We start from the raw sequence: 11392 nt of genomic DNA, 5'->3' as shown, positions 1-11392 counted from the left end.
GCTGGGAGCGTGTGGCAGGCCCTGGACGGCCCCCAGAGACTGGCTCTGCCCGTCACTCACATTATGTGTCATGGCCCACAGAGGGCAAGTGCCCTTGCCCGGGTTCACACAGCAAGGTGGTGGCAGGTCAGGGCTCCCCCCTCCACCCCAGGGCTCCTTTCCTGGATGGCTGAAACCCCAGAAGTCGTTTCAGAAGGATTATCAATCACTAAGGCCAAGGTGGGGCCGGGCAGAGCAGTGTCCTTCCTCTGGCAGCCGGCAGCCATTCCCACTTGGGCCACCAGGTGGCAGCAGTTCTTTGCATAACTCAGGCTGGAGGGAGCGGCTGGAGGCGTTTTTCATCTAACCATATTTTCTTTTTAAAAATGACTTACTTGAAAGGCAGAATTAGAGAGGGAGAGATGGATAGACATTTTCCATTGCTGGTTCATTCCCCAAGTGCCAGCAACAGCCAAGGTTGGAGTCAGACCTAAACCAGGAGCCAGGGACTCCATCTGTGGCTCCCACGTGTGTGGCCGGGGCTCAGCCACTTGGGCCATCCTCCACTGCCTTCTCAGGCGCATTAGCAGGGAGCCGGATCGGAAGTGGAGCAGCTGGGACTCGAACTGCGGCTCACACGGGATGCCGGCGCCCCACGCAGCAGCCTCACCCTCGCCACCGTGACGGCCTCCGCTAAGCGGCACTTCCTCACAGTCTTTGCCACGCTTTCAGACATTAGCCGCCGCGGCACCGGCACCGCACAGGGATCGCGCACGTGCTGGGTAAGCCAGTACCTTGGCGCTCGCTCCTCACTCTTGTTAACGAATGCACTGGGATTTTTAAAAAACGATTTATTTGAAAGGTAGAGTCACAGAGAGAGGGAGAGAGAGGGAGAGAGACAATCTTCTACTTGCTAGTTCATTCCCCCAAATGACTGCAGTAGCCAGAGCTAGGGCAGGCCAAAGCCAGGAGCCAGGAACTCCACGTGGGTCTCCCACATGCGTGCAGGGGCCCGAGCACCTGGGCCAACATCTGCTGCTTCCAGGTGCATGAGCAGGAAGCCTTTCAAATGAATAAATAAAAATAGGATAAAATAAAATAGAAACTGGTACATTCGCTGCATTAAAAAACAAACATGCAAACAAACAGAAAGGAATCCCAACCAAAATTGCTGGCGTTCGCTGGGCTGTGGGCTCAGGCAACGCTGGAGCTGGTTCACCACGTCAGTGTCCAGACTCGCTCTACCGCTGCGTGTGACGACGCCTTGTACAGATTTTTATTTTACTTATTCGAGAAGCAAAGAGGCAGACAGAGCTGCCCTCTGCTGGTTTGCTCCCCAAAGATCTGCAATGGCCGGGGCTGGGAGCTCCTTCCCGGTCTCATCTGAGGGCCCCCGGCCCTGCCTCCTGGGGTCTGCAGCCGTGGGAGGCCAGAGGCAGGCATTCCGACCCCCGATGTGGGCGTCGCAGCCTCTTCCCGCGCGGCTGAAGGCCCACCCTGTGGGGGTGACAGCCCTTTACCTCGGAGGCTGTGTTGGCATTCGGAACTCCTGTCATCGAGTGCCAACACCCCCACCCCATCACTATGGCAACCAAGGCTGTGGCTGCCACATCTTCCAGGCGCCCCCCGGGCTGCGTCTTTGCTGCTGGGAACCTGGGGCTGGAGTCTTCCTCCCTGCCCCACAGCCCGCCGCCGCCCGCCGCCACCCAGCAGCTTTTTCCACGTTGCTGCTGGTGACGTTTTGAGATTCTCTGGTGTGACAGGGAGTCCTGTGCGCGTGCGCAGTCCCCCGGGCAGCAGCACCCCCCTTGCTACAGGTTAGATGCTGATGGCTCCGCCTCCTGAGCTCGGACAGTTGTCCACATCGGTTCCCCCCTCCCGCCCCGCCGAGACCACTGCTGTTGAGTCTGATCACGGAGGGCTCAGGAGGGCTCAGGGAGACTGACTCAGCGGTGGGGCTGAACGCAGTCTGGGGAGGGCACTGACCCCAGACGATGGGAATGTGGCACTGACGATGGGAATGTAGCCAGGCTTGGGACAGAGCTCGGAAGCCTTCCTGGAAGAGGTGACCCCCAGCTACAACCCTAAGGGGAAAAGTTAGCCCGGTGAGGGGCAGAGGTGACGAGCAGGTCGCAGGGTCAGAAGTCATCAGCTCTGCCTTTTAACTGTTTTCTTTCTGGTGACACCGGGATGGGCTCAGGTCAAAGCCAGTTCGGGACCTGGAGGGCAGGAGCAGGGAAGGGCAGTTTGAAAGCCGGGAGTGGAGAGTGCTGGTGGGAACTGGGGTGGCCGAGGGGCTGATGTGCTTAGGCGGTGAGACCTGGGAGGACCGGGTGACTGATGAGCTGGGCGCAGTGAGCTGGGTGGAGGGAGGTGCCGCTCACTGACCCCGGGGTCTAGGGCACTGCAGGTGCTGGGTCCCTCTCCCTGCTCAGCACCACCGACTCCACTGGCCTAACCGCCCCACCATGTGCACTTCTACCTCAGGCCACCTGCACCTGCTATCTCCTCCCCTGAGGGCTCTTCTTGGGACAGCTTCATGGCCAGCCCCTGGCCACAGCCATTAAAGTGCCACCTCCTTGGAGATGTTGCTTTCTCCCCGCACTCTCACTGCTTCCTGTGAGCCCCTTGCAGGACAGGGGTTGTCCCCCTACAGCCACATGCAGATCTGAGCCCTGGGAGTGCGGCTGGCCTGACCCGAGACACTCTGTCGCTGGGAAGACGCACCAGACCTGGGAGGCTGGGTGTGGGTACAAGAATGGCAAACAGCCCCTTAGTACTTTCCGATGCTGAAGTGCTGAAATGATAACATTTTGGATATGCCGTGTTAGAGAAAATATACTTGGGAATTTATTTAATCTGTTTTTTACTTTAAAAAAAAAAAGATGTTTATTTGAAAGGCAGAGTTAAAGATGGGAGTTGGAGGGGGAAAGAGAGAGAGCGAGAGAGAGAGAGAGAGAGAGCTCTTCCATTCGCTGATTCACTCCCCAAATGGCTGCAATGGCCAGGAGCCAGGAACTCCATCTGGGTCTCCCATGTGGCTGCAGGGGCTCAAGCACTTGGGCCATCTTCTGCTGCCTTCCCAGGCTCATTTGCAAGGAGCTGAATGGGAAGTGGAGCAGGTGGGGCTCGAACCAGTGCTCACGGGATGCTGGTGTCACAGGCGGCGGCTTAGCCTACTGTGCCAGGACACCATCCCCGTTTTCAGTTTTTTAATGTGGCTCATGAGAAGCTTGATGGCCCCTGTGCCCCCTGCGGTTCCTGTCCCACGATGCTGACACACAGCTTGCGGAATGAGTGCGTCTGGGAGACAGCTGGGTGTGCACGGCTGAGTGGCCGGCATCAGGGAGATGGCAATGGCCTGGGGTCTGGGGACAGCTTCAGCTTCTCGCCCAACACATACTTACTAAGCACCCACTATGCGCCCTGGACGGGGAGGGAGTGAGGCCGAGCGGCAGGGGAAGGGCTGTCCCTGGGGAGGCACCGTGCCCTGGCATCCAGCGAGCAGGGGACGCCCGCCCTGGCAGCCTCGGCTTTCTTCCCAAGTGGGAGCAAAAGGCAGGCTGGCGCGTGAGCCGGGGCGGGACAGGGCTCCCCAGAGAGGCAGCTCCCGGTAAAGGCAGCGCACGCCCAGCCCTGGGGCTTCTTAGGGACAGTCCTGTGGTTCACAGCCCACACAGAGCACCCTAGGAAGGGACTGGCCTTACCCCGATGGCTGGGGGGGGGGGCCTGAGGGGGGTGAGGAGTGGGAGGGGACATCTGGACTGGGACAGAACTGGGATGAGACAGCCGAGGCGCCGCCCGCGGTCCCACAGTGGCCGAGGTCCTGGGCACCCCCACTGAGGTGCGGGGGAGGCCGATGGAGTGGGGGGACAGGCAGGGGACTTGGGGCAGCTGGAGGGGAGCGCAGGGCCAGGAGCACCTGGTTCTGAGGCTGGAGGGGATGAGTTTATAGACTGGGAGGCCAGCGGCGGACAGGGCGGCTGAAGACGGAGGAGAACCACCGTCTGCCCTGGCCTCTGGCCCCAAGCTGTCTCCACCGCAGAGACCCAGGCGGAGGGGCGCCTCCTCCCTCCCTTCCTAGCTGGGCCCTCTCAGCGGGGGAGCGTTTCCGGTGACGCCCTGCCGCCCAGGGAGGGCTGATGGCTGCTGCCGACCTCGCGCCCGCCCCAGCCACCCGCCCGGGATCTAGCGGAGAGCGCAGCCGCGGAGCTCACGAGGATGTGCAGGTGTGCACACGCGGAGCTCACGAGAACATACACGTGCACGGGTGCGAGCTGCACGCTGAGGCACAGGTGCACGCGCATGCGCAGAGACCTCGCACAGGGGTCACCCGTGCACCGGCACCCGCACGCAGCCCACCGCGTACCGCTTGTGCTTGTGTGCACACTCAGACCCAGCCCGCGCCCCCTCTGCAGGGGACAGCGCCGGGGAACGCTGGTGTCACAGCTGTTTTTGTCCCCAGTAAAACGGCCAGGTCACCAGCGGCCCTCCTTCTGTCCACTTCCTCTCGGCCCGGCCTCCTCCCTTCCTGCCCGCATCAGCGTCCGGCACCCGCCACGCGCTCTCCGCGCCGCTCCCCTGCCGCGCGCCGCCTGCTCTGGCAGAGCCCTGCTCGGGTTCCCGCGGAAGCCGCTTCGTGCTCCAGCGGTGTGGACGCAGGAGGCGGGGATCCCGCCGCTAGATGGCCAGGTCCTGGCGGACGGTGGCCAGGGACGCTTTGCTGCGCGCGCTGCCGCCCTCGCCGGCGCTGGCCGGCGCCTGGTGCGCATAGGCGGGCGGCGCGTACGGGTCCGGGCCAGCGCCCGGGGCTGGCGGGGCCGGCGGGGCTGGCGGCCGAAGCAGCTTCTGCGCCTCCTCGTGCGCGCGGTTGCAGCGGTTGTCGCGCTCCCCAGCGCGCGGGCGGCCCTTCGAGAGCAGGTGGCCCAGCTCGGCCACGCTGAGCAGCGCCGAGAGCAGCCCCACGGCGAAGTAGAAGAGCAGGAAGACGGTCTTCTCGGTGGGCCGGCTCACGAAGCAGTCGACCGTGTGCGGGCAGGGCGGGCCGGCGCACGCGAAGTGCGGGGCCACGCGGAAGCCGTAGAGCCGCGCCTGGCCGCCCAGGAAGGCCAGCTCGGCCAGCAGGCGCAGCGCCACGCTGAGCAGGTAGCAGCGGCGCGCGGCGCGGGCACGGGGGCCGCGGGGGCCGCGCGCCGCCTCCGCCGCCACCGCCGTCTCCGTCTCCGCCTCCGCCTCCGCCGCCGCCGCTGCCGCCTCCGCGCCGCCCGCCTCCTTGCCGGCCTGGTGCATGGAGTAGATGACGAACAGCACCGGTGGTGCCGAGAGCAGCAGGATGTGGAAGAGCCAGAAGCGGTAGTGCGAGACGGGGAAGGCGCGGTCGTAGCAGGTTTGGCGGCAGCCCGGCTGCAGCGTGTTGCACACGAACTGCTCCTGCTCGTCCTCGAACACGGCGCCGCCCACCGTGGCCAGCACCAGGATGCGGAAGATGAGCATGACCACCAGCCAGAGGCGGCCCACGAGCGGCGACTGCAGCTGCACAGCGTCCAGCAGCGACCCCAGAAACGCCCACTCGCCCATGGCGCTGGGGACACAGCGGGCTGGAAGGCGCGATCAGGGACCCCCGCGTCCTCTGGGGGCGACCTGACCTTCTCAATCTCTAGGGCGAAAGATGGGGAGTGGGTAGGGCAGGCACTGAGCGACCCCAGAAGCTGGGGTCGGCCAGGGTCTGCGTGTAGTGGGTGACTCTCCACTAAGGGGGGGTCCCTCCTCTCTGGGGTCTGGGGAGGAGCCCCACCCTGGCGTCAGTCACACACCCTGGCCTGCTTCTGGGACCCTGTGGTCCTCCAGGGAACAGTGGGCCGCCATGACTGGCACCGAGGAAGCACACAGCCAGCAGGGCCCTTAAGGTGCTGGGTGCTCTCAGGGGGTAGGAGTCACCAGCCAGCACCTCCCGCCCAGGCCTCCGGACCCCGGGGAGGGGGGGAGGGAGGAGCAGTGGCAGCCTGCCTTCCTCAGCTCCTTCTCCCGGCACGGAGCTCCCCTGAGGGTGGGGGACTGACGCAGAATGAGCCCTCCCTCCTCCACAGCTCTCACAGGGCCTTTGGCCCAGGTGTCTGCTGTCACTCCTGCCCCAGTGGAGGGATCACGGCCTGGCCCTCTCCCACCTCCACCCAAGGACTCGCTGCTTCCAGCCCCCAGGCCCCTCCACCCCCCCCCACACTGTCCCAGGCCCCCAGCGGCCCCCAGCCCCTCACTGGACCCCTCGCACCTTGGGCTGCAGCCAGGACCTCAGCGTTGAGCCAGGGGCCTCGGGAGCCAGCTGGGACCTGTTGCTCCTGGTCCCTCTTTCATTTTCCCGTTTGGGTTTGGCCGGGCTGGATGACAGGATGGGATGGCTGAGAGGGGCTAGCTCTCCCCCTTCTCTTAAAGGGACAGGGTGGCCCTGGTGGACGGCGCTGCCCTTGGGAACAGATCCAGGGCCACGCCTCTTGATGGGCTCTGCCAACTCTCTCTTTCCATCCCCCCTCCCACCCCATCCTATAGCTGTTTCCCTCTGGAAATGGAGGAGTACCCAGACCACATGCTTTCTTTGGGGAACAAGGGGGTGCAGGGGGGGCGCTTCCCCCAGCAGACCCCGGGACCAGGGAGACTAGCTCGGCTGCGAGTGACAGGCCCTTTGGAGGGTGGGCATCCATGCTGCGGTGGGGGTGAGCTGGCATTCGAGGGGCAGGAAGCAGCTAAGAGCCTCTGGTTCCAGCTCGGCCAGAACTTGACCTTGGACAACCATTCTGCTCTCTGCGGCTAGATCTCATGGCTTGTGACCCAAGGAGGCTGGGCCAACTCACACCCGCGTTTCTTTTAGCCCTGCATCTTAGCGCTTGGTCCCAACCATGTTACAGAGAGCCCAGAAAACAAGACAGCAACAGTAAGGTGTTAAGAGCGGCTGGCGGGTCTGGCGCAGTGGCACAGCAGGTTGAGCCGCCGCCTGCGACACCAGCATCCCATATTAATTGTGCCAGTTGGAGTCCTGGCAACTACTCAGCTTCTGATCCAGCTCCCTGTTAATGCGCCTGGGAAGGCAGCAGATGATGGCCCAAGTGTTTGGGCCCCTGCACGCATGTGGGAGACCTGGAAGGAAGAAGCTCCTGGCTTCGGCCTGGCCCAGCCCTCACTGTTGTGGCCATCTGGGGAGTGAACCAGTGGATGGAAGACCTCTTCCTCTCTCTGTTATTCTGACTTGAGTAAGCACATCTTGGGCTTATCACAATGAAGATGTTATTTCCTAACGGGAAAACAAAGGGCGAGAAGGCTCTGAACTGAGTCCCTGCTCCTGCTGTGGGTGTGGGAGAGGCCGTGCTGTGGGAGGGGAGCCAGGACCACCGATGGGGATCTGAGTGTCCAGGAAGGGACACTCCTGGGTTAGAATGCTTAGCTTGTCCCCTCCGCCTTCCTAAGGAGTCTGCCAAATGCTCACACAACTCACTCCTGAACCTGTGCACCTGCTGGGCCAGCCCCCTTGTGGTGTGGAGCCCTGCCCAGCCATTAGCTCCTTCAGTCCTCTGCGCGGCCCGCAGGAGGGCACTGTTCACTGGCTGAGCCACTTGCCACATCTCACAGCCAGTGAACAGATCCTGCCCCATGCCTGAGAGCCCCTACTAAGCCCCTGTCCCGCCCCGGCTCACGCGCCAGCCTGCCTTTTGCTCCCACTTGGGCCCTGTAGGCCCCCAGGGACCTGCGCTGTTTTCCATCTGCTAGTGACCCCCACCCTGCCCCGCCCCACTGTCAGGAAGGGGTGGGAAACATGCCCTGCCCCCCTGGCTCAGGGTCCCGGCCCAGAGTGGAAAAACGCAAAGTTAACCCCTTTTGGGAGAGCATGAGGATGGGGAGGAGTCCCTCGGGAGTGGGCTGGGGGGGGGGGTGAGGGGTAGGACATATGTCCCGGATAAATTACAAAGGGAAAAGCACATGGGGGTCCCACGGTCCAAAAACAGGATGTGGGGTGGGGGCCCTGCTGATCTCTGCTCGTGGCAAAGCGGCTGCCTTCCCTGGTCCCCAGCCACAGGGGTCCTGGGTCACACCTCATCTCCCCCATCTGTGCAGAGATGGTCCCCGCCCCATCCCCCCGTGGCCCCCGCCGGGCCAGGCCAGCAGCCCAGCCTGGAAAAATCCCATCCAACCTTTGTCTGGCTTTGGGTGTGGGGGATGGGGAGGGAAGGGGACTGAGGTGTGGGCTGGGGCGGACAGCCGACGGTCACCCTGGGCGGTTCCCAGCCCGCTGCCACCAGGCCAGACACAGGAGACTCCACAATCTCTAGGGCCCGTTCCCCTTCCCAGATAGCGCCACCCGGCTTGGGAGGTGTCGCTGATGCTGCCCAGAGCCGGTGCACGCGACCCCATTCTTGGCCCTGCTGGAAGACAGGCTGGCTCCGAGGCCGCCCTGCCTGCCCCAGACGCGTCCCCCCGGCCGGGGTTTGGAGCCTTCGCGCAGCACCACGCGGGACGCTGAAGGCGGGCCAGGGCAGAGCAGGGGCGAGGGTGGCCCGTCGCGGGCTCTCTGGCCTTCTGCGCCCCCCGCCCCCCGGCTGGCCGCACGACCTCTGACCCGACGCCTGGAAACTCTGGACCCAGGACCTCGAGGTCGCCGGATCGCCCACCCTAGGCCTCAGCCCGGCGCTAGAACAGAACCGCGGGCTCCGCACTAAGGGCGCCGTGTCAGCCCAGCGCCGCCTCGGGCTCTAGGACAATGTGGGCGTCTTGGGCTCGGCCGCAGCCACAGAACCACCATGCAGCGGCTCGCCTCGCTTCTCTCACGCGGAGGGCTGCCGTTGGGAGCGTGACGGGCTGGTCACGTGACCAGCCTGCTCGCACGTCATTGGCCAGCCGCCGTGGCCACGCCCACCGGCAAGGGACGCTGGGAAGTGTGGTCCTCATGATGGGCGTCCTCGCGTCCAGGAGGGGACCACAGAGCCCTCCGGGTCTCAGGTGTTGGCCAGGCCCCGCCGCCCCGGCGCACCTCCTCTCAGGAATGGGGAGGCGGCCCCAGGCTGCCTCCTCCTCTTGTCCCCAAGCCCTTCCAAACAAGCGCCTTCTGCACCCCGTGAGGTCCCGTCCTTGGGCAGCGAGGCTGGGGCGTGGGGGGTCTTCATTACCTTCAAGGAGAGGCCCCCACCACTCTCTTTGCTCCATTTCACCCGTGTTTCGGTTGTGCCTGTGGCAGCCAGACAGTAACTCTGCCTGAAGGTGGCCGGGCTCTGCAGTGGCCCCCTCTGAGCAACCCGGAGTCCCTCCCTTCGCGTCCTTGAGAGCCCGGCTTGAGTGACAGGTGAGAGGGCTGCTGTGGGGTGGAGGGAGGAGAGGGAAGGGTCTCGGTCTGCAGTCTTTCCCTGCAGCGCTGTGGTGCGGGGGTAAGCCACCGTGTGGGCAGCCCGCATCCCATACTGGGGTGCCTGGTTGAGGCTCCGCCTCTGCTTCCCACCCAGCTCCCTGCTAACGCACCTGGGGCGGCAGCGGAGGATGGCCCACGTGCTTGGGCCCCTGCCACGCGTGTGGGAGACCCGGACGGAGCTCCTGACTCCTGGCTTTGGCCTGGCCCTGCCCTGGTTGTTGTTGGCGAATCTGACCACTTGGGGGCAGTACTGAGACTACTCTGAGGACCCCGCCCTCCCAGCATCTTTCAGCAAGGACCACACAGGGCGGAAGTGGACAAGGTCAGCTCGATCACTTGCTGGCGCACCATAGCAACTCCTTCTCACCACAGTTCTGGGGGCGGCAAGAATCGTTCCTTTAGGCTGGGCTTCCTTCTCGCCTGCCTGGAATAAGGGGTAAGATGCTTCCTGGGCCGGCCGCATCCCACCGTGGAGCGCTGGAGTTGCAGCTCCGCTCTGCCTGATGCCACTTCTTGGGCGATGGCGCCCTGGGAGGCGGCGGGGGATGGTCCTTGCTGCCCCCATGGGAGATCTTAATGGAGTTCCGGGCTCGTGGCTTTCGTCTGGCTCTGCCCCAGCTTTTGTGGCATGGGGGAGTGAACCAGTGAATGGAAGATCCTGCTCGCTTTTCTCAGGGTCACTTTGCCTTTCAACTTAAATAAAAGCACCCATCACGGTTAAGCCTCCGCCTGCAGCGCTGGCTTTGCCTGCGATCCAGCTCCCTGCTAGTGTGCCTGGAAGGAATTTTTTAAAGCAATTAATATGTTTCCGTTCCCTTGCTTCCACTTCCTGTCTAGCTCCCTGCTGATGTACCTGTGTGATGATGATGACCCAAGTGCTTGGTCCCTGCCACCCATGTGGGAGACTCATAGGGCGTTCTGGGTTCCTAGCTTTGGCTTGGCCCAGGGCTGCCTGCTGGGGACATTTGGGGACTGAATTAGTGTGGACTGGTCCTGCGAGCCCGCGCACTGCCGGGATGGTGGGGCGCCGGTGTTCAACGAGAGGCACCGGAGACAAGTTTCGAACATGTCCGTTTATTGACCACCAAGCACACCTTTTACACAGCAGGCAGAGGGGGCGAAGCTAACTCAGGGCAACACTAATTCTATGGGAACTGTTTACCTGGTTGGCAGTTACAAGGCCCTTCAAGCAAGCGGAGTGAGGGACATGCGCCTGGGGCTCCCGCTGCCTGCCAGCAGTCAGGTCATAGGGTCCTTCCCGGGAGGCATAGTGTGCCCGCCCCTCAGCCTCCTGCATGGGCAGGGCAGGCAGTCTCCCAGCCAGGCACAGCATCACCCACAAATCAGTGGATGGAAGATCTCTGTCTTCTCTCTCTCTCTCTCTCTCTCTCTCTCTCTCACTTCTGTGTCCCTCTGCCTTTCAAAGAAATAAAGCTTTATTTATTTATTTTTAACAGACAAAGACAACAAGAGAGAGAGAGAGACAGAGAAAAAGGTCTTCCTTCCGTTAGTTCACCCCCCAAATGGCCGCTATGGCCGGCGCTGTGCCGATCCGAAGGCAGGAGCCAGGTGCTTTTCCTGGTCTCCCATGGGGTGCAGGGCCCAAGCACTTGGGCATCCTCCACTGCACTCCCTGGCCACAGCAGAGAGCTGGCCTGGAAGAGGGGCAACTGGGAGAGAATCCAGTGCCCCAACCGGGACTAGAACCCGGTGTGCCGGCGCCGCAGGCAGAGGATTAGCCTACTGAGGCACGGCGCCGGCCAAGCTTCTTTTTTTTTTTAAGAGTAGTTGCTGGGGCCGATGCTGTGGCATAGTGGGTTAACGCCCTGGCCTGAAGCACTGGCATCCCATATGAGCGCTGGTTCGAGAGCCGGCTGCTCCACTTCCCATCCAGCTCTCTGCTGTGGCCTGGGGTAGCAGTAGAAGATGGCTCAAGTCCTTGGGCCCTGCACCCACATGGGAGACCCAGAAGAAATTCCTGGCTCCTGGCTTCGGATTGGCGCAGCTCTGGCCGTTGCGGCCATTTGG

At 63.1% G+C, this 11392-nt stretch overlaps 1 protein-coding gene across 1 annotated transcript; it reads right to left on the bottom strand.

Moving 5' to 3' along the window:
* Positions 1-4515: 4515 nt before the first annotated feature.
* GJD3 (gap junction protein delta 3) lies at positions 4516-6342 on the bottom strand. The gene is made up of 2 exons (XM_017349304.4): positions 6248-6342; positions 4516-5635 (listed from the first exon to the last, which is right to left on the bottom strand). Exon 2 carries the CDS (start codon positions 5554-5556, stop codon positions 4660-4662), a length of 897 nt encoding a protein of 298 aa, XP_017204793.3. The 5' UTR covers positions 5557-5635; positions 6248-6342; the 3' UTR covers positions 4516-4659.
* Between the last annotated feature and the right edge of the window lie 5050 nt (positions 6343-11392).

Source organism: Oryctolagus cuniculus, chromosome 17, assembly GCF_051225735.1.
Source record: "Oryctolagus cuniculus isolate XC-2025 breed Fujian yellow rabbit chromosome 17, ASM5122573v1, whole genome shotgun sequence".
NCBI lineage: Eukaryota > Metazoa > Chordata > Mammalia > Lagomorpha > Leporidae > Oryctolagus > Oryctolagus cuniculus.
This window is presented reverse-complemented; position numbering and strand designations above follow the sequence as displayed.

Excerpts from the sequence above, each read along its gene's own strand:
- GJD3 (XM_017349304.4), bottom strand. The coding sequence starts at position 5,556 with ATGGGCGAGTGGGCGTTTCTGGGGTCGCTGCTGGACGCTGTGCAGCTG.